This window comes from Xenopus laevis, chromosome 3L (genome assembly GCF_017654675.1).
Source record: "Xenopus laevis strain J_2021 chromosome 3L, Xenopus_laevis_v10.1, whole genome shotgun sequence".
Taxonomy (NCBI): domain Eukaryota; kingdom Metazoa; phylum Chordata; class Amphibia; order Anura; family Pipidae; genus Xenopus; species Xenopus laevis.
This window is the reverse complement of record NC_054375.1, coordinates 56,543,119-56,566,348: the sequence shown is the minus strand read 5'-3', so window position 1 is coordinate 56,566,348 and position 23,230 is coordinate 56,543,119. Positions and strand designations below refer to the sequence as shown.

General features: G+C 37.5%; 1 protein-coding gene and 1 long non-coding RNA gene across 2 annotated transcripts in view; one reads left to right on the top strand and one right to left on the bottom strand.

The window, feature by feature from the left end:
- The first annotated feature begins 449 nt into the window (after positions 1-449).
- The window catches only part of igf1.S (insulin like growth factor 1 S homeolog), a 56,667-nt gene continuing 33,886 nt past the window's right edge, over positions 450-23,230 (top strand). The window contains exons 1-2 of the mRNA XM_018252324.2: positions 450-941; positions 2,735-2,891. Of these exons, the coding sequence (XP_018107813.1) occupies positions 879-941; positions 2,735-2,891 (220 nt within the window). The 5' untranslated portion in view covers positions 450-878. The remainder of the gene's footprint in view (positions 942-2,734; positions 2,892-23,230) is intronic.
- LOC108711021 lies at positions 10,687-21,512 on the bottom strand. Its single transcript, XR_001934842.2, has 2 exons — positions 21,214-21,512; positions 10,687-11,227 (listed from the first exon to the last, which is right to left on the bottom strand). It is a non-coding gene; the product is annotated as an uncharacterized LOC108711021 (long non-coding RNA).

Here is a 23,230-nt window from a genome sequence, read left to right as displayed (position 1 = left end):
AGACCCATCACTCCTGTCTCCACCTTTCCTTTTAAACAGACAGAAGCATGGTTCATACACAAGCAATTTAGTTACATCATTGACATCATGACCTGTCAGCATATTGTCTATCAGCAGCAAAAGAAGTAAAACATTTCAGGAGGAGAAAAAAAATTGAATTCAATATCTCAGGCTTTATTATTTTTCAAGGGAAGTTCACATTTTAAATCTTCTGCAGATCTTAAAATGTCTGTGCCATTAAAATAAAAAGCCTTACATTTCACTATATATATATATTGCCTCTCATCACAATTTTCTCTTGTATTTTGATCACAAGTTTCTCTCTTACAGTGGGATATGTAGAACAGATTGAATTAATTATCATCAGAGTATTTACGTCATGCCAGCTCGGTAAAGCAAAGATGTGCCCAGACCAATATGCAGCTGAAAAGGGAAAGCAGCAGGAATTTCAACAGTTTTTTTTTTTAATCTTTTCTTTGACTAACCCTGTCAGTAACGTGCATTCTTTTAAGTAAAAATAAATGTGCTTCTGTGTTTCAGTCTCGCAATGCAAAGGTATGATGTTATTTGTTATCCTGCCCAAAAAAGTCCGTATTCAAAAACTTTGCCAGAAGAGGGAGAGAGAGAGAAGGGAACTATTCTCCCAGCTGTTTCCTGTCTACAGTGTCTGTGTAAATGTAGATAAATGTGAGGCTTTTCTGTAAATCCCTCTTCTGTTTGCAAAATCTGACTGTCACTGCTAAAATCAGAGCAGATAGTCTACGCAATGGAACAAAGTCCTCTATATTGAAATGTGACATTGCTCTCAACATCTCCACTGGATTCCTCTTATTATCACAGCTGACAATTCAATTCCCAGTCTCTGCTCCTCAGAAGCCATGGAAAAAAACAACAGTCTTTCAGCACAATTATTTAAGTGCTACTTTTGTGATTTCTTAAAGGTAACTTGTTTCTTTAATATCTTTTTTATTATTATTTTTTAAGGATTTTAAGGCTCCAATTTTAATGCTGCAAGTGGTTGAATGTTCTTCAGAGCTGTCAGAGCTTTGCCTTTGAAAGACCTTAAATGCTGATTGTGCATTTTTGTTATATTTCTATGTTTGCATGTGTTTAAGAAATATTAATGTGCATGAATATTTTTTTTTCTTTTATTACATTCTGAATACATTCAGGAGGTAACGTCTTATAGGAACATGTGTAATGAGAGTCAGACTTTGTATATAGGTGTAGAATCATTTCTGCATTTAGATTTCATGCACTAAGGTATTGTGACACATGTTCAAAGCTTTCTATTCTTCACCTGGGACATTTGATTTTGTGATATAATGTACAGGACACAAAATAGTTCCAAAGTATATATGCAAGTCTGTAAAAAATAAATAAATGCATTTGAACCCTTTGCAACTCCTGGCATGTTAAAATATGATATTTTCTATAAACTAAGACACTTAAATGTTTGACCTCATGCATATTGATTCAATAGTCTGTACTGCTTTTAAATCTAGAATGTTTTGCCCAATGACAACCAAATATAGGCTTGCAAAAACACAGTCATGGGTGGGCAGCAATTGACACCATAAGTTTAATATTCCAGACTCACCTGCTTGTGTTTAGTACCCTTGATATCCATTGTTAAACTGATTGAAGTGGCCTCTCTTGCAGCTTCTGGCCAGGCTTCAAGTTTCCTTTCTCAAAAAAGAACAATATATATATATATATATATATATATATATATATATAATTTTTTTTTTTTTTTTTTTAAAGAGACTGTGTTTTGGATAAGCCATTGGAATGAAAGTGTATGCTGTAGGCCATGTTTATTAGTAATATATCCAGTTTAATCACAAGGGGAGTGATAAACACAGTGTGGTGTTTATTATGAAAGGAACTTGTTTTCTGTAGCCTTTGGTTGCCAGTTCTTCATATTCTTCTGCTAATGAGAATCACATGGAATGAAAAAAAGAAACATTTTTAATAGCATCTGTGCTTTACAGTTGCTTCTCTGTATGAGCCTACTAACATTGTAAGTGGAAAAGTCCACAGTATAATGCACTATTAATGAGCACTCAGACAAAAGCTTCAGACATCAAAATACTTACTGCATTCATTTATGGGGAGAGCAGAAGTGGATTCAATGACTTCAAGTGTCAGTAAGTAACAAGCATGGGCTGAAGTTACAAAGAACGATCAAGAGGAAGAGGAAGTGGATTACTTAGGAAATGTGACAGTTCATTAAGGGCTAATTGCTTTACAAGGGGTGTATCAGTTGATCAAAGATGGCATAAATATAGCAAGTCTCTAAAGCAGGGATCCCCAACCTTTACAACCCATGAGCAACATTCAGAAGTAAAGGATTTGGGGAGCAACACTAGCATGAAAACTGTTCCTGGGGTGCCAAATAAGTGCTGTGATTGTCCATTTGGTAGCCCCTATGTGAATTGTCTGCCTACATTGAGGCTTGATTAGGCACTACACCTGGTTTTTATCCAACCGAACTTGCCTCCAAGCCTGGAATTCAAAAATAAGCACCTGCTTTGAGGCCACTGGGAGCAACATCCAAGGGGTTGGAGAGCAACATGTTGCTCGCGAGCTACTGGTTGGGGATCACTGCTCTAAAGGCTTCTGGGCGTCAATGGACTATGACTGCCAACCAACAGCTAAAATGATAATGTGTCAATTGTCGTGCAGGATTTAGAAATGACTATTAATCCATTGTCTGTGTTTTCATTGGCAGCTGAAGATGCACAAAATGTCCTATATTCATCTCCTCTACCTGGCTTTGTGTTTTCTGACTTTAACCCATTCAGCAGCTGCTGGACCAGAGACCCTCTGTGGTGCTGAACTGGTAGACACTCTTCAGTTTGTCTGTGGAGACAGAGGCTTCTATTTTAGTAAGTTCTTTTTTTCTTTTGCTTCTTCTTTTGCCTCATAATTTACAAGGCTGATGACTAATGTAATCACTGGCAAGGGGGATAACTGAATAACGGATTGGGAACTGTTAGCATGCAGTTGTGGTGGAACATTTGGATTTCCACAAAAAGCGGTATTGGCACGTCTAGCTCCATTTTAGACAGAGGTTGAAGCGCCATAACCTTTAACAGATAAATAGCTAATGGCATTAACTAAGAACTTACATAAGATCTTACATAAAGAAGATGCCTAGAGATTGTTTCTCTTGTAATGAAACTGGCACACAGAGGAATTAGTACCTGCTACTTGTAGTTGTCTTAAAATGTTGGCTAAAATGTTCTGTTGCAACCCCTCCAAATGAAAACCCAGCATCCATACACACACCCCTCCCTACTTTCATACAAATTCTATATACCATACCTATACTAACTATAGAGCTTAGTATCACAATAGCCTTTGATATTATGTATGTCCAAAAATCATCCAAGCCATTTTTAAAGGCATAAACTGAATCAGCCATCACAACATCACCCGGCAAACCATTTGAACAGATATTAAAAACAGCGCTCACTAGTAATTGTCAGTGGTCCGGGTGTGTAAACCCCCAACCTGTAGATTATCATCTGACAAATGAATTATATATTTAGGCTGTTGCACTCCAAGGCACTCAGCACAGGACGTCGCTTAAAAACAATCTTTATTGGATCCATTAAAACCAAGATCCGACACGTTTCGTGCTTCTCATACTTAATCATATCTGCTATGCAGCTACAATAGTTCAATACATAAATTGGTAAAATGTTGCCCTTCAAGATTTGCAGATATGTGTTTTTGTATAATCCTGAGAATTTAGGCTTTGATATTTTTGATATTTTAAAGACTTGACACTAGCGATACCTGCAAGCCTTTTGGATACAATACAAAATACCAATTTCTATTCCCATACTTCTTCCATTTCATAAAATCATCTCTAAGAAGTCATGCAGTAATGGGTACAAAAGTCGCTCCATTTCTCGTAAACCATAGCAGCCTATCAGCAGGTAGCTTTTACTGGTCTGATGTTTGAAAGCAATACATTGAATGGGTTGCAATGGGGTTTCTAGACCTAGAGCAAACAACTCACATGATATCATATGAATAAACCCTAATTATTTAAAATATTAGACCTAAAATCAGTGATTTTGCTGTCTGAATGACATTGTTGCTGATTTTGGCACAAAACAAACCCCAGCCCCCTGCAACTTCATATGATATTATTTTTGTGTCATCCTCTCAACATTTTGTTTTAATTTGTTTGTACTTGAATATAGATATGATGTCTGCATAGAAGTAAAACTGAGGGTGGTAAGACCTCCTACAGAAACGCCTCTGCTGTGTGTTCTTTTTAATTTAGACTAAATGTTATTTTCACTGTTTATTCTTCAAGCATGACTACTACAATTTGTCACATACAGTTTGCATGGGTTTCTGAATGTTCCCGGAACAGCTGGTGTTCCACTTCTTCTGTAGGTGACATCATGATCTAAATATCTTGCTACAAATCTGCAGACCTTTTCATATTCTAATGCAGGGCTGTCCAACTGGCAACCCCCCCTTGTGTAGCCCCCTACCTACCTGCTGTGTTTGTTTACCATGTGTAAAATTTAAATGGTATCACTACAGAGATTAACTGGCCCCTGCATTGTTTAAACCTCAAATTCACACTGTAATCCCCCGTTTTGTTCACACCTGTGATCCTCTTGCATTGTTCACACTTGTGACGCCTCTATTGTTCACATCCTAAAGGCCTGTACTATTCACACCTGAGACCCAGACTGAAACTGCCCACATTGTTCACCCGTTCACACTCAAAATGCTAATGGGACACCAGCACTGTGTCACTGTATGTAGTACATATTAGAGTGGTCCTGATAGGTTTCCCTGTCTCTTGCTCTGTTCTGCCTTACATATGCTCCCTGTGCCCTGCTCTGCTTGTGTGTGCCATGCTCTGCCTGTGTGTGCCCTACTCTGCCTGCATGTGACATCCTCTGCCTGCGTGTGACATACTCTGCCTGCGTGTGCCCTGCTCTGCCTGTGTGTGCCCTGCTCTGCCTGCGTGTGACATACTCTGGTAGGTAGGTTGACCACTCCCTGTTTCTAAACCACACCCACTTTAAACCACACTCATGTTAACACAAGATCATGTCCACATTAATGGTGTTAGCAAACCAAAAAACCAAATGATTGGTGCCCACTGCAAGGATATCACTTATCACTCATATGTGAAAAAAATTGTCATATTAAGACAAATCCTTAAATCCATATGCATCCTCTTCCCTCTGCCTGCGTGTGCCCTGCTTTGCCTGCGTGTGCCCTGCACTGCCTGTGGAACATAAGCCTGGTATTTGTTCTGTGGGTTTGTTAGCATTTGGAAATAAATTATTGCTAGGGGCCCTAAGGTGTTTAATTATGTGCTGGGGGTGCTGTGTTATCCAAGGGGAAAAGGAGGTATATGGATTTAAGGGTATGTCTTAATATGACAACTTTTTTCACATATGAGTGATAAGTGATATCCCTGCAGTGAGCACCAACCATTTGTTTTTTTGGTGTGCTACCACAATAAATGTGGACACGATGCTGTGGTAACATGGGTGTGGTTTAAAGTGGGTGTGGTTTAAAACAGGGAGTGGTCAACACTGGCTTCCATTATCGGCCATCCACTATGTAGGCCAGAAAAATTTAGTCTCTCGGTACCACAGAAGTTGGACAGCACTGTTCTAATGCATTAATGTCCTGGCTTTTTTTAGTGTTCTACAATAGGTCTGATATATAACATGTTTGCAGTCACATTTTAAAAACCATTGTTGAGTTTAGAACACAGTTCAAAAATATATTGTGAGATGATTCTGGGACCTTTACATGCTGCTAGTGATAGATCTTGGGATACTGGCAGTACTTTAAATAGAAATGTAGGTTCAACTTGTTAGACCCAAGTGCCCGCACACTCTTGTTATGAGTTAATTGAGTGAGTTAATCTAATTAAAGGGGGCTTAGGGGGTTAGTTGTATGAAGAATCCCGTTCATTAAAGGAAATTGCTTCAAAATATACTCCTTACATTTCAGTATAGGTGCACATAGACTGCCTTCCTCCTATTTCAAAGTTTGCACATTTGCGCCTATTACTGCAGGAGAACACTTGAGCTACCACCACTTCTGAACCAGGTGGCAGCCCAGGGTTCAATGCTGCAAAAAAGCTTAAAAAAAAAAAATAGGGTGCCTACCAGTCATTTTTGGCTCAACTGCATCCAATTTTGCAATTACATCGGAGTCATGTGAAAAATGCTAACTTTTGGGAAAAAATCATGGCGTCTGTGGTTGAAATTGCACTAAGCTCTCTGCATAAATGGCCCCTATTCACTAGACAAAGGGAGAACAAACAGATCAACGTATTTGACCTAACTGTCAAGCAAAATCTGATTCTGACTCCTGCATTAAGAGAGAGAAAGAGATGGCTGTGAGGAGAATACTGAAGAGTAACTTGGTTATTTCAGAAATTTAATTCATTATATGTATATAGAAAGTCTCTTATTTCCATGAAATGAAACTCATATTAAATTTTCATTTCCCTCCTAGCTATAAAATATCCTTACAGAAATATTTACACACCAGAGACATTTCTTAAAACTATACTCCTCTGTTGGTATTTTTGGAAGTTTAGTATTTGTTTTTGTCCCTGTAATTAATCAGGCAAGTCCTCAAAAGTGCTCACTGTGTTTCTGCTATGTTTTTGTTCATTATGATCAAGCTTCAACTAAGGCCTGGGACAGGAATAGGAAACATGTCATCCTCTAGATGTTGCTGAATGATGAATGCTTGCCACCAATGCCCTTATAAGCAAAGCCCCTTTAGATGTGGGAAGCTGAAAGTGCTTTTAATGTTGGGAGCCACTAGGATAGACCTGCCTGTAAATAATCAGAGCATGAGAGCCTTCAAAGTCACTGCTATAGGTGTAAATCCCACCTGCATATGAAATAATGGTTATACTTTCAGACTGCATCTATTCCTTTTTCTCTTGTGTTGCCTTCTAACTGAAACATTGTTTTCTGCTTTCCTTCTGACTTTTTTTTCTGTGTGGTGGGATCTTGTTATGATTCAGAAGTTTTGCTAAAGAGGATATGATTATGCAGGATTTATCCTAGTACTGTCGTCTCTTTATACAATAGTTAGGTATAAACCTCCTAAGGCACTTCCCAATAAAACAGAACCAGATGGCCAGTTATGCTTATTCAGAACTTAGAAGAGTTAGACAGCAAAATGTGTGTGTATGTGTGTGAACATGGGTGTGCATCTGAGTGTATACATTGCATGTACATGCAAGGGCGAGCATGCTCACATATGGGTATGTCTAGATATTTAAAATACTAAAATATTCAAATACTAAAAAAAAATACTAATACTAATACTGAAGCTAAAACTATACATATAGTACCCATGTATAATTAGCACTCCACGTGATGTATATTAAATGTATCTGATTGTATTTATTCATTTTTGAAGAACCATTAGAATACTGTCAAGCTGTCAGTCAGCTCAAATCTTAAAGGGATCCTGTCATCGGAAAACATGGTTTTTTCAAAACACATCAGTTAATATTGCTGCTCCAACAGAATTCTGCACTGAAATCCATTTCTCAAAAGAGCAAACAGATTTTTTTATATTCAATTATGAAATCTGACATGGGACTAGACATTTTGTCAATTTCCCAGCTGCCCCTGGTCATGTGACTTGTGCCTGCATTTTAGGAGAGAAATGCTTTCTGGCAGGCTGCTGTTTTTCCTTCTCAATGTAACTGGATGTGTCTCAGTGGGACATGGGTTTTTACTATTGAGTGTTGTTCTTAGGTCTACCAGGCAGCTGTTATCTTGTGTTAGGGAGCTGTTATCTGGTTACCTTCCCATTGTTCTTTTGTTTGGCTGCTGGGGGGAAAAAGGGAGGGGGGTGATATCACTCCAACTTGCAGTACAGCAGTAAAGAGTAATTGAAGTTTATCAGAGCACAAGTCACATGACTTGGGGCAGCTGGGAAATTGACAATATGTCTAGCCCCATGTCAGATTTCAAAATTGAATATAAAAACATCTGTTTGCTCTTTTGAGAAATGGATTTCAGTGCAGAATTCGGCTGGAGCAGCACTATTAATTGATTCATTTTGAAAAAGATGTTTTTTCCCATGACAGTATCCCTTTAAGCAATGTCCTGCTTTCCTGGTTCATTGAAAGTCTTGTGTGAGCTGGAGTGAGGTATCTTTTTGAGCATAGCTGTGTAGTACACAATACAAATCATGTGTATTGAACACTGCTTATAGTTGGAAGTCAGTAACAATCACTTGACTGTATTTTATTGAGAGGAATGTTTGGGGGCAACGAGATGCTCCTTTAGGTTAGTGTACAGATGTAAATCAGGTCCAGCCTACAGGATTATCCGTCTCCAGCATTGTGAGGACTTCAGTACCCTTCACTTGAAGGTTAGAACCTGTGGGAATGCTGGGCTGGGTTAGCTGTGTCAGTAAACACACTTAGCAGCTAATTATGCTACAGTCTCCTTTTTTCCCTATGTTTTTTTGAATTGCCTTCACATTTACGGAGGTGTTATGTTGAAAACAAATCTTACCGACATATTCAGAGACAAGTGGATTTGGTACATATTGTTTCACACTGAATCTTACTATATAGGCATAGAATATCTCCTTAGTTTCTTCTAAAATCCATGACTACTAGGTCTCTCTACATGGAGGCTCCTGGATGGTACGAGCAGCATGTACATAGCCTGTGTTAAATCGAAATGTTTCTTTTGCAGGTTTTCTTTATTAGACCTTTATAAAATTGCTTCTGTTTTTCAAGGAGAAACAAAAGCCTTATGAGAATTTTCAGGACGTGTAACATGCAATGTGTCTTTTTGACTGAATTCCATTATATCTTTGTTTGCACTTCCAAATCCAGCTGTTCAAAAGGGAATTTGAATTATGAATCATTCAAGATGGGGGTCACATGGAGCCCTTTCTTTTGCACAGTGCTCTATGACACACTTGTACATTTGCCAGAAACCCTTATTTTACTGTAATTTTCTGACAAAATAAGAGGGTAACATGGCGGTGTGGTGCTTATATACATAGAACCCAAGGCAGATAAACTTTTTTTCTGAAGAGGAGCACCAGTCTGGGGGAAAAAGGTCACAATTTAATTAATTTGAATTAATTGCCTAACAAATTAACACTAACAGAGTAATAGGCTGTCCTTGCCCTTTAATTAGAAAGTGAATTTGATATGACATGTAAGACAAATGACAAAAAAACTTGTAAACTATATATATAAATAAATACATTTATTATTGGTATAAATATGGAAAAGAGTTAGTTTATGAATACATACATACATATATATATATATATATATATATATATATATATATATATATATATATATATATATATATATATATATATATAATTTGTCTAAATTGGAAAACTGGGCAGCAAACTGGAAAATGAGGTTCAATGTTGATAAATACAAGGTTATGCACTTTGGCAAAAATAATATAAATGCAAGTTATACACTAAATGGCAGTTTGTTGGGAGTTTCCTTAAATGAAAAGGATCTAGGGGTCTTTGTAGATAACACGTTGTCTAATTCTGGGCAGTGTCATTCTGTGACTACTAAAGCAAATAAAGTTCTGTCTTGCATAAAAAAGGGCATTAACTCAAGGGATGAAAACATAATTATGCCTCTTTATAGGTCCCTGGTAAGGCCTCATCTGGAGTATGCAGTGCAGTTTTGGACTCCAGTCCTTAAGAGGGATATAAATGAGCTGGAGAGAGTGCAGAGACGTGCAACTAAATTGGTTAGAGGGATGGAAGACTTAAATTAGGAGGGAAGACTGTCAAGGTTGGGGTTGTTTTCTCTGGAAAAAAGGCGCTTGCGAGGGGACATGATTACACTTTACAAGTACATTAGAGGACATTATAGACAAATAGCAGGGAACCTTTTTACCCATAAAGAGGATCACCGTACCAGAGGCCACCCCTTCAGACTAGAAGAAAAGAACTTTCATTTGAAGCAACGTAGGGGGTTCTTCACAGTCAGGACAGTGAGGTTGTGGAATGCACAGCTGGGTGATGTTGTGATGGCTGATTCTGTTAATGTCTTTAAGAATGGCTTGGATGATATCTTGGATAGACATAATATCAAAGGCTATTGTGATACTAAGATCTATAGTTAGTATAGGTATGGGTATATAGAATTTAATTAAAAGTAGGGAGGGGTATCTGTATGGATGCTGGTTTTTCATTTGGAGGGGTTGAACTTGATGGACTTTGTCTTTTTTCAACCCAATTTAACTATGTAACTATATATATATATATATATATATATATATATATATATATATATATATATATATATATAGTTACAATTTAACTATGTAACTATATATATATATATATATATATATATATATATATATATATATATATATATATATAGTTACATAGTTAAATTGGGTTGAAAAAAGACAAAGTCCATCAAGTTCAACCCCTCCAAATGAAAACCCAGCATCCATACACATACCCTCCCTACTTTTAATTAAATTCTATATACCCATACCTATATATATATAAATATATATGTTCATAAACTAACACTTTTGCAAATTTCATCATTTGACTATTCCAGGGTACTTTACTATATAGCATTTTTTTTAAACTCAGTGTGAACCTACGGAGGTTATAACATTATCGAATTTCACTTTTTTATTTTGTAAATAAACGAGAAATACTGGTGGGAAGAACTGAACAAACAAAGCCTTGAACTGCCACAGCAATGCGGTTGGTTGTCTTTTATCAGTACATGACAAGTGTTAAGGCTAGCATTTGCTCTGATTGTTTTTTGCTGTCTGCCCAAAAGAAATCTAGAGATTCTGGGAACAGAGAAGACGGAGCAAATAATAACAGGGCAGCAGACTGAAATGTAGTTGAGTAAACAATGGAATTAGTATGTTACCTCATTTCTCTGAATGATTCCTATAAGCCTGCAGTTTTTCTGTTCTAAGAACTGGACACTTAAAGTCATTCTCTCTAACTGCCCAATGCCTTTGCCATGTAGCGACAGTCAATCAGAATTCATGGAACTCCTGATAAGTAGCTGGATATAAACTGCTTTTCAAGGGGAACAGCTGCGTCCACTCACTTGACAGAGTTTTAATGAAATTACTGTTATTTACTGAATCTGGTAGATGGGAAGCAGAGGCATGAATTCCTGGAACCATAAATCGACCATTGTAGGTATCTGAAATCATAAAAGATGAAACAGAAAGGTTATACGACCTAGTTAGACTGTATATAGCATACTGTAAAGGCTACTGTAAATTAGCAGTCCCAGTGGACTTGTGTGACCATATAAAGATAAATAGTCTTTTCATTCTGTTTGCATTCTTTAGTAGCTTTTTTTTAATCTCTCTACACATTTAATATATGAGAACAGTTCTTCCAATGGGTAGTTTAGTTATTACACTATGTCACAATGAAGACTAATTGAACCTGGAATTTGTAAAAAAAAAAAAAAAATGGTAATGGCAGCACATAGGGGTATATTTATTGAAGAGTGAAGTTAGAGATCACCACAGTCCACTAGAGTGAAATTCCGCCTCTCTCCATTCATTTCCATGGGATTTTTAAAAGACCATTTATCAATGGGTAAATTAAAAGTGAAAGTTCTGCCTTTCATGAATATGTCTTTAAAAATCCCATAGAAATGAATGGAGAGAGGCGGAATATCACTCTAGTGGACTGTGGTGATCTCCAACTTCACTCTGATAAATATACCCCATAATCTTCTGGAGAGTGTAGGTTACAATCATTATGCTCCTATAATTGGATATTAATGCTACAACACATTTATTTTAACACTTGGCAAACAGATTATAACAGCCCCCCAGTCCAATGCTGGTAGTGTACATAGGTATATCTAGTTAATCTGGGTAGACATTAACACATAAAATATCCATGTTTTTTGACTGACTTTTATTAGAAATTAGATGGTTTCATTGTTGGACTATAATCAGGCTGATTCCAATAGGACAAGAACTGCATTAACCACATAGGCCTCCAAGAGCCTATGTCTAGGGCAGCAGCTTTAAGAGGACCCTCTGTGCATATATGGAAGAAAAAGATTCTTCCTGCCACCATCAGATACTTGACCACTAGAGGAAGAGGGGGGTGGGGGTACCCTGATTACAGTGGAGTGCATGTGTCTGTTAGGAAATTATGCCATGTGTATTACATCACTTCCCTGCATATGCATGTTAGAGCTTGGGCATGGGTGTGCTGAGGCCTGGTGCCTAGGGTGTTATCAGACCAAAACACAGTGCTGAGTAGAATGTTAATAAATCTTAATAGCTGATGACTGCACAGACCAAAATGAATGAGCAGCGACATGGCGACAGCCCTCTTTATATAGCACTGTTCACAATAAGGACCAGATTCAATTAAATGAGAAAAACTCATCTCATACTTTATCTCATGAAAAACTCAATGGAGGTCTATGGGTAAATGGGAACTAGTTTAGTAGTTTTCCTTATCTTAGGCCCAAAGATGCTCACTTACTTCAAGTTATTTTGTTCAGACTGACCTATGCTTATCCATAATGGTGTAGGAAAGGCTGGGTTCTGAAGACTTGTGTCCTAGTTCTTCTGTTTGGTGTTTGTCCACCTTAGTGCTTTCACTATACAGTTCTCAAGATACATAGACCATCTGTTATTTTTTCCTGGCCTTGGATAGCAAACCTTAAAGTCTAGATATCAATATTGATCAAATAATAAAAATTCAGCCTGTTGAATTGTTAGCTAAAAAGTTCAAATGTCTGGGAATCCTGCAAGAAACCTGAGAGTTTCCCAGACTGAAATTTGATAAATCAGTCCCTTTGGGGAAATATAATAAAAGTTGTTAAAGGAAAAAAATATTCTCTATGCGAACAATTTTTCCTTTGCTATTACAATCCGGAAACTATTTAGTGACCCCATCCGCCAGTGGAAGAAAGACTGGCAAGTCTATAGTTTGCACCTGTGCACAGTGCATGTAATAAAGCTTCTGAAAAACTCATTATTTTTGCACCAAAAGAGTACACCACCAGACAGTAGAACTGTCTAATGAGGAACAGTACACTGTAAAATGTAATATTTTTTCAATATTACATTCGCCTTGAAGTGTTTAGGACTCAGAAGGAGCCATTTTGATTTTTGTTTTTTACTTTTTTGTAAATTAATTAGAGATGAACCATAATTACACGTTTTCCAGTAAAGGAGAAGTAAAATTATAATCACTGGGGGTCAATGTCGCACTGGGGTGTTTGGGGCCCACTGGGGCTGCCACCTGGGGGGCCCCCTCCCAGAAGCAAGTGCCACCAATCCTCCACCGCGAGTGCAGCGATGATCGCCCCCCTGCCGCAAATCACGTACCTATTTGTTTACTCCTTGCAGACACTGTTGTGTGTTTAGTGGGGGAAAGGCCCAATTGGTGCCTGCAGAGAAGCGGACCTAGCTCTGCAAAGGCCCCACAAGGGCAAGGGCCCACTGGGTTTATTCCTGATTTCCTACCGGCCCAGTCCAACCCTACTGGGGGTTGCCAAATCTTAGGAAACCCCCCCCCCCCCCAGTGATTATAATTGCTTATCTGATACCCTGTGCTCATGCTGTTAGCTTAAAAAACGGCAATGGCCCGGGTTCTTCTGTTGGAGCACCATGGAGTGATCTTCTTTCACGTCTTCATTCTTTGACTGCCCTGGGCCATCACATTGCTTTTTTCTTTAAATTTGTCTTTTTACTTTTATACTTATTCAGCTTGCAGTTTCAGACTTACTTAAGTTGTTATTGTCTTGGGTTGTCTGGCTATAACCTTTCTTATCACCTCCCGCAGCCCTCCTGCAGTGTTAAAATTTCCAGAAGAACAGGGGTGTGGCAGTAAATACAAGATACATGCCCCACAGCTAAATCATTTAATGCCCCCTAAACATTTTTTCAAAAACGCATACTGCTACCAGGAACAGGCCTATAACTCTGTTCATAACCTTTACAGGAATATACAATGAAACAATGCCATCATAGTTATTACCTTGTAGTAAGGCCAATTTAGCAAGACATTTGAAAAGTATGTTGGCATTCTAATGTATATATATTTACAAACTTTACATTCTTCTCGGTAGAATGTTTAGTGCCACACACATATATTTTTAGCATTTTAGATGTTGAATTAAGTAGAATTTTAAGATTACGCATAATTACTTGATGTGATTATTTAAACTGCTGTCATTTATGTTCAGATTTAACGCATTGTTTAATCTCACATTGGCAAAAGTAATTGTAAGAAGCACTTGGCAAGCTTTGAAATGATTCTTGGCGTAGCTAGCCTTTTTTCTACTTTGCTCTAAACCTAGAATACCAAGAAAAACCCTTGAATGACTTGACTTCTGGCAAATTACTTTCAGCAACTGGATTCAGCCTCTGCATTTGGGATTCCACCCTGTTCTGACATAATTAATTGCCCTGAAATTTTTATTAGCCTTTATAGTAGCTCTGCCAACCCATACAGTTCAAAACACCACACACTATTTTAATTAAAATAATGTAACTACCTGTGTAACAGGCAGTACCGTGGTGGCATGGGTAGCACAGCTGCCTTGCAGAGCTAGGGATGTAGGTTCAATTCCAGCCAGGGCACTATCTGCAGGGAGTTTGTATGTTATTTTTGTGCCTTCTTGGGTTTCCTCTACCTACTTCACACTCAAAAGCACCATAAAAGATATATGGTTCCTGATAAAATGTACCCTAGTGTTTGTTAATCTGATAGGGGTTGCTTTGAATAAGGATTAAGTAAGTCTTAGTTGGGATCCAGTACAAGGTACTGTTTTATTATTACAAAAAAGGAAAAAAGGAAATTATTTTTTTAAATTTGGATAGAATGGAGCCTTTCCATAATTCAGAGCTTTCTGGATAATGGGTTTTCAGATAAGGGATCCCAAACTTTATATATATATATAATCTTCAAAGTGGACGTTTTCAATCAAAGAAAAGTTTATGCACTCTCGACAAATTCATTATATGTGCCTGGGTGCAGAAACTGCAAAAATTCTCCATACATGTCCAAAAGGATCCGCACTCACAGGACTTATAAAAAATATTTTTTTTTTCAGAACTTCAAACTGGCCTTGGTTTGGGCCGAAACATCAGTTTGAAGTTCAGTACATAAAAAAATATTTTTTATAAGTCCTGTGAGTGCGAAGAGAGAGAGAGATAGATCGATACAGGCATGGGACCGGTTATCCAGATGCTTGGAACCTGGGGTTTTCTGGATAACAGATCTTTCCGTAATTTGGATCTTCATAACTTTATATAAATAAATTGTTATTAAAAAAATTATTTGAACATTAAATAAACTAGGGATGCACCAAATCCACTATTTTGGATTTAGCTGAACCCCCGAATCCTTCACGAAGGATTCGGCCGAATACCGAACCGAATCCGAATTTGCATATGCAAATTAGGGATGGGAAGGGGAAAACATTTTTTACTTCCTCTCTGCCCCTAATTTGCATATGCAGATTCGGATTCGGTTTGGCCGGACAGAAGGATTCGGCCGAATCCGAATCCTGCTTAAAAAGGCCGAATGCCTTGAATAAGCATTAATCATTTCTTAGTTGGGATAAAGTACTGTTTCTTTATTCCAAAAAAGAAAATGATTAATTTAAATTTGAATTATTTTGGATAAAATGGAGTCTATGAGAGACGGCCTTTCTGTGTGTGTATATATATATATATATATATATATATATATATAGTATAGTCAGCCAAAGAACCGCACCAACCAGGACTTGGTATCAAGTTTCAAAATACAAAATTTATTTTCAACGTTTCAGCTCCATAACTGGAGCCGTCTTCAGGAACCTAGCGTCTATATGTATATGTATATATATTGTGTATATATATATATTGTATATATATATATATATATATATATATATATATATATATATATATACATATACACATACACTGTATATATATTTGTGCATAACTCATTGTCAAAAATGACTGTATCACTTAAAAACAGCAGGGAATAGATACAATATCTATGTTAAGCCTTCCTGCACAAGGGCCTATTTTGCCTCTTTTATGTTCCAACAACATTTTAAGGGATTACTTAGAAACTTAATATAGTAATTATAAAACTACTAGCAATGGGTTTGGAAAACCAACTGGCAGTGAATAAATGCTTCTTATTAAAACAAAAAATTGACGTAGTTTAGGTATAAATTAATTTTTCTTGGCCTGGTACTGATACTTTTTCCCTTCAGAGTTTTACTGTACCTCTATGCCAAGATAAAGTGACAATTACACGTCATGATTGGTTGAATGTTATAAAAAAAATCCAATTACTGATACTCAAGCTGAATGTTATTTCACATGCTAAGTTTTCTATCCTTATAAGAGTTCATGCATATTGCTAACTGTCACACAAGGATTAAGACTAAAGGGGTCGCTACAATTCCTATCAGGTACAAACTGATTCACTCTGTTCTTTCTTAGTGTTTCTGCTGCTGCTAACAGGCACCCTAAATATGGCAAGGACCCCAAGATGAAATTGTATTCCCTTTTATAATTTGAGAGATTAGCTAATTATAGCACATATAGCTAGAAATATCTATATAGAGTTTTAAAAATAAATTCAACGAATAAACTAGTTGCACTGTGCAATAGAGATAGTGAATAAGAAAAGTAAGTAGAATTTGGTTAACAGCACAGCCTCCATATTAGTAAAAAGTTATAAAGAGGGTGAATGAGGTACATAAGTAAAATTACTTCAATCATGGTTAGTTATTCAGTTAATCTCACAAACGTTACTAGAACAAAAAAGACAATGGTGGTAATGTCATAACAGGTGCAAAGTTTACACTAGTTTTTTAACCTTACCAACCGATCAGGATGGAGCATATACTGGCCTGATTTTTAAAAAAAACAAAACTGTGATTGGTTGCTAGAACTGCAGCAAACTTGCGCATCATTTTTTAAGAAAGGCATGTGCTATGCACTATTGTAGCACTTTCTAAGAAGCCCCAGTTAATATTGCCGGGTTTACTTATAAAGATAATACTCTTCTGGTGTTTCATGGGAAAATGTTTTTGGTACTTCATAGACCAAGTAAAAAAGGTATGTCCCGCTGCACCTTAATAGCTAAACTTTTGCATGTATGGTTTATGTTAAATTAAGCAGTATGGTTGAATCACTAACACCAATGGAAACTGTGTATCCTAAGCTTAATATTTGACGTCACATTCCTGTGAAGAGAGAAGAGAGAAACAATTTGTACTCCTCATTTACAAGCTACCCAAAACTAGTATGGCTCTCAATATCTTTTTTTTTTCTTACAACACAAGTAGTGTTAGAGGTCTGATTTGTGCGTTCCCATGCATGCTCACTCTGTGTGAGGCAAAAAGTGGTGCCATATAGTAGACCACTGCAGTCACTGCCTGAACTGAAGTAGCTATAATGTAGTAGCCTTGGGTAGGAAGTAGTAGTTATTAATTGTAGATTTTAAAATAATATAATCTAGAACCTTTTCCAAAGTCTTCCTCCATCAATGGGTAAATGATCCATAATGATTCCATAATGTATCTGTAAACCAAGTTTTGAGCCATAGTGCTCTATGAACAGAGACTTTCAATGCCATAGAGTAGACTGTAAGCCTGGCGAAATCTAGAGCAGCTTCCAGCAAGTTTAAGACCTCTTGTAGACCCTCTAGAATCTTCTTTCTATGATCCTCCTCCTTAAAGCATAAGCTTATATAGCTTTCAGGGTGAATGCAGACATGCAATAAGCTCAAAAATAGGTAAATATTCTTCAGTTGAGTTTACATGAGTATATCCATGGGCTTAAGAGCTGATGTTGGATCCTAAACCTCCAAAACGTCATTATTTCTCAACCTTCTTCAGCAAACATTTCTTTAAGACCTTATTCTAGTAGAAATAGAATCCTGTATCTCAGAATGAACTGACAAAATGGTTTATTCATTATGAAATGTTATAGCAAAGATGCAGGTTGAACATTCACAAACAACTTGACAGCTTTAATCAAGAGGTTGAAAAGACTGTGATCAAAAACTGAAGTGGCCCTTGTCTTTATCAGAGGCCACATCCTCCTTAAAGTCAGAAACTAAGCTCAGGCTAATCAGGGACTCTCATGTAAAAAAAAAAAAACAAGGAGCGTGCAAATTTACAGCTGAAAGATTCTCTTGCACCTCTTGCTATTGGCTTTAAACAACTCCAGTTATTGGATCATAGAGCAATTGTACAACACTTCCCGGCAAATATTTTTGGACTACAACTTGTAAAACTGGCAAGCAAAGCTTGTTGGCTGAGGTAAGGCTGGTCTTCACTGCAACATTCTATTGCATAGGTAATTGTAGGAGGCATTAACCTTCTATAGCATTGATGCTCTGCCTAAATGTTGCTGGACTACTTACAGCATTCTCCAGCATAACAAAAAAGGTTACATAAAAGATGGGAGCTGTAGCCCAGCAACCATAGAGATGAATTAATACTGATAAAAAATTGCATTGTAATGCCAATATGTTAAACAGATGGTATAACACAGAGGCAATGCTAATTGATTAATTCTCTTGTATATTTAATTCATTTTGGGTGGCCTACTTTAGAGAGGTGGGGGAGCAAAAAGAGAGTTTTAGGGGAGAAATACAAATGGAAAATATTTAAGAAGGTTTGTTTCCCCTTTAATAGTCTTTTCCATACCTTTAAACAAGGACACCTCTACTTTCAGCAAGTGCCAATGTCATTTCAGGCAATTACAAATTGTTTAGCTAATTAGTAGCTAACCACAGTCTCCCAGGTATAATAGTTTCATGGGAATGTAATGTTATATTTGTTTAGCATATATATTAAATCTGTTTAACCATGCTCTGGTTATGAATTCAAAAAGCCATTTTATTCCATCTGTTGAATTCCCAATCAACATCTACTTCACAGGCAAGTTTTCTGCAGCTTATTTTTATATCCACGCTTTTTTTTCCAAGAGATATATTTTGCTTGGCATAGGGGAATAAGTGACTCATAGCATGAAGAGCTTCAGCGGAAAGCTACTGAAAATGTATTTCATTCCCTTGAGGGAATGCAGTGAAATATGATATTGGCTTTCTAATTGCTTCTTCTAAGAGAAATGTTACTTGTTATTGGCTGCCGTCCATATTGTATAGTCTCTATAAGTCAGGAAAATATTTAGACGTCTGATAGGACAATACAGGGCTCATTAGCGTGCATGTCACTCTAGTGACTTTTAATCCAGCTACCATTTTTTATGCATCATTCAGTTCTATGTTTTCTGATTCAGAGAGACAGGAAATCCCCATTGTGTCATTTTTCCATAGTTTCCTTCAGTAATGTCGTGGATGGAATGCAGTATTAACACTGCGAGCGATTATACCGCTGTTTTTCCACCATACTCTCTGCATTTCTTAAAATGTGGTTTCTACTCAGGATAATGTCTTTTTAAATTAGTCAAGGACTCCACCACATGTTGCATAGGTAAATCTGATTTCCAAAAAACGTCAGAGAAATCCAGTCCAAGGGGGAAAAAAAGGAGGCATTTAATACATTGTGGGAATTGAAACCTTGGCTGGAGGAGAGCTGGCTGCATTGCTTCAATAGTCAAAACCAGCAGTTAGTGCAGAGAACAGCATGGAACAAACACTGCTTTTAATAGCAAAAAATCATTAAACATCTGCAATTAATGTATAGTGGAAAGTTGCTTAGAATTAGAATTTTTGGGGTAAATAAGAGCTTGAACAGAAACATTTTATGCTTGATACAATAGCAATCAGCAACCAGGAAGTGTAGAGGTGCATTTTTACTTATTTTCCACCAACATAAAATTGTATAAACAGCTTTGGGACCTGTTATCCAGAATGCTCAGGACTTGGGGTTTTCCGGATAACAGATCTTTCTGCAATTTGGATCTTCCTTCCTTTAGAGAGTGATCCCCAACCAGTGAAATGTTGCTCACCGACCCCTTTGATGTTGCTCCCAGTGGCCTCAGAGCAGGTGCTTATTTTTGAATCCCTGGTTTGGAGGCAAGTTTTGGTTGCATAAAAACCAGGTGTACTGCCAAACAGAGCCTCCTGTCAGGCTGCCAGTCCACACCCCTTATTTGTCCACAAATGGCCAATCACAGCTTATTTGGCACCCCGGGAGTTTTTTCATGCTGATGTTGGGCCCTAACTCTTTTTACATATGAATGTGGCTCACAGGTAAAAAGGGTTGGGAGGCCTACCTTAAGTCTACTAGAAAATCATTGAAACAATAAATAAAACCAATAGGCTGGGTTTGTTTCCAATAAGGATTAGTTTTATCTTAGTTTGGATCAAGTACAAGGTACTGTTTTACTATTACAGATAAAAAGGTGATTTTTAAAAACCTGGATTATTCTTATGGAGTCTATGGGAGACAATCTTCTGTAATTCAGAGCTTTCTGGATAATGGGTTCCAGATAACAGATCCCATATCTGTACTAACACCTTCAACTTACACCAAGGGCCTATTAAGTCATAAATGAAAGTTTGAGTAAGTTCACAGGAATATTAGTAGGTAAAATCACTTTCATCATTACTCGACTGTGCTGCCACGAAAAATAAAATTTACCTATTGTTAACTAGCTATAAGTAACTAATGATCAGTACTGTTGGAGCAGGTACACCCATTAAATACTCATAGTTAGTGCTTAAAGTTGCTGCAACCTAACCCTAGTAAAACTGAATGTAGGTGCTATAGTGGGGGAACTGAACGGGGGGACTGTCGACAAGCGGCGAGTGTGCAAGGATTGGGGTGGCCTGCAGATTTAATTACATTCAAATTCATGTTCAAATGCGTTCAAAAATAGAATGCAAAAGGAAGCACACACATAGTAATATTACTACTACTACACAGCAGTATTATCTTAATTAATAAATATAAGTAATAAAGCCCATAGAGCCACAAAGTGTTTAAAAATGGTGCCTGGAGAGCAATATTGTAGATCCGCCACTGTGATACTCTTAAAGATTCCCCCTTTTTGGGCATATACTCAAGATTTCTTGACATTTTGATGCATATAATAATGTCATCCTTCACCTTATAATTTCCCTTCAGTCATCCACCAAGTAATATAACAAAAATATAAAACAAAATATATGTAATAGTGCTTTAATTAATAATTAATATTAAAATAATCTACTCACAAGGATAGCCAGATCATAAAGCACGTTGTACCCAAAGCAAAATAAAAGTCCGAAACTCTCTGGGACCAGGAAGGCTTCTCCAGCTGAGTCTGTGATCGGTAAATAAATCAAACTGCTTCTATATCCAACACGTTACACAGTCTCCATTGACTGCTTCCTCAGGGTGGGTGTAGTAATCACACAAGTCTTGTTTTGTTCAAATCAGGCCCGGACTTGTGGAAAGGCCAGCAAGGCCCGGGCCTAGGGCTGCAGGATTTTAGGGGGCGGCATGCTGCCCAACCACACCCACATTGTTTAAAAAACACTGGGGATGCGCTGGAGATACAATAAACTTTTTACATTTTCCGTTGGTTGGTCCCGATCAGGCCTGGACTGGCAATCTGTGGGTTCTGGCAAATGCCAGAGGGGCTGCTATAAGGTGCCATAGAAAGTCAGTATTTAGTGGGCTGGTGGAGGCTATTTGGGCCTCTGTGTGGGCTGATTGGGCTTCTATGTACCTGAAATGCCAGGGCCTATTTTAATCCTCAGTCCGGACCTGGTCCCGATGATGAAAATTTGCACGAATAAAGGGGAGGGGACAGGGTTGATGAACAGCAGTGGGCCTAGGGGCGCCCTCTATGTAAATCTGGCCCTGGTTCAAATGCATTGCATGAGATTGTGCAGGGCCTTTTTGCAATAAGGGATTCCTGGAATTAATATCTGTCATTATGAAATGTTTGTTGACTTGTGTCTAGTGAATAATCCAATAATGTTATTATGCTAAAACCACCTGCGCACAAACAAATTCAGGTTTTGGATATATCATACGGAAACCCGTTATCCAGAGGGTTCCGAATTACGGAATGACTGTCTCCCATAGACTCTATCATAATGAAATAATCCAAATTTTAAAAAATTATTTCCTTTTTTTCTGTAATAATAAAACCGATACTTTGAACTTGATCCAAACTAAGATATAATTAATCCTTATTGGAAGCAAACCCATCTTTTTGGGTTTATTTAGTGTTTACATGATTTTCTAGTATACTTAAGGGTTGATGATCCAAAAAAAAGAAAGATCTGTTATCTGGAAAACCCCAGGTCCCGAGAATTTTGCATAATAAGTCCCATACCTATACTGAAGCCACTACTTGCATGCAGTTTACTAGACTGAATGCTAATTTGAGGCCTCTTTAGTTGATTGGTACCCACTATTACACTTAATTTCTTGGGGAACCTGCATTGTGGGTAAAAAAAAAAGCATTTGCATTTGTTGCCGTTTTTGCATCCTGTACAATGCTCGTGCACTGATATGCGTGAACCATTATGGTAGGTCGTCTGCACCTGTATTATGCGGCTAATCTTTAAATCATACATTACTGAGACATGCCAGTGCAGTGCTTTTGTAGCTTTCTGCAGAATCGCTTAGTTAAGTCATAGAGTAATTTATAGACTAATTCACCTGGCTCTTGATTTACTGATTGCTTTTCCTTACCTTTCTCAATAATAGCTTACATATAACTTTATATATTGTATAACATAGAAATGTCTGGAGGCTTACACTGAAAGAGAACTGGACACGAATCAAACATGCAGTGTGGCATTTTGAATTACTTATCCCTGAACTTTACCCGGACTGGTAATGTAGAGTTGCCTAGCATAAATCCTGAGCACCTATTGATATACATTACAGGTATTTTAATAGCAAATATGCAACCCCCCCCCCCCCAACTTGTAAACATTCAGCAGTTTGCAATGTGCTGACTAAAATGAAAATTTAAGCAACATTTGAATCATGTAGAAATTGTCAATTCCTGCCCTCTATTTGCCAGACATTTTCCATTGCGTGTTTTCCCCTTTTTATTTCGAGGAACTCAATTCTTAGATTACCTATGCAGTCTGCAGTAATGCTGTTTTCTCTTGGTAATTGGCATGTCTTAACTGCTTGTCTTCCACAGAATGTAGCATTTATGGGAAAGGCCTGCACACACACACACACACACACACACTCTCTGTTGAATCTGCATTTTCACATTTG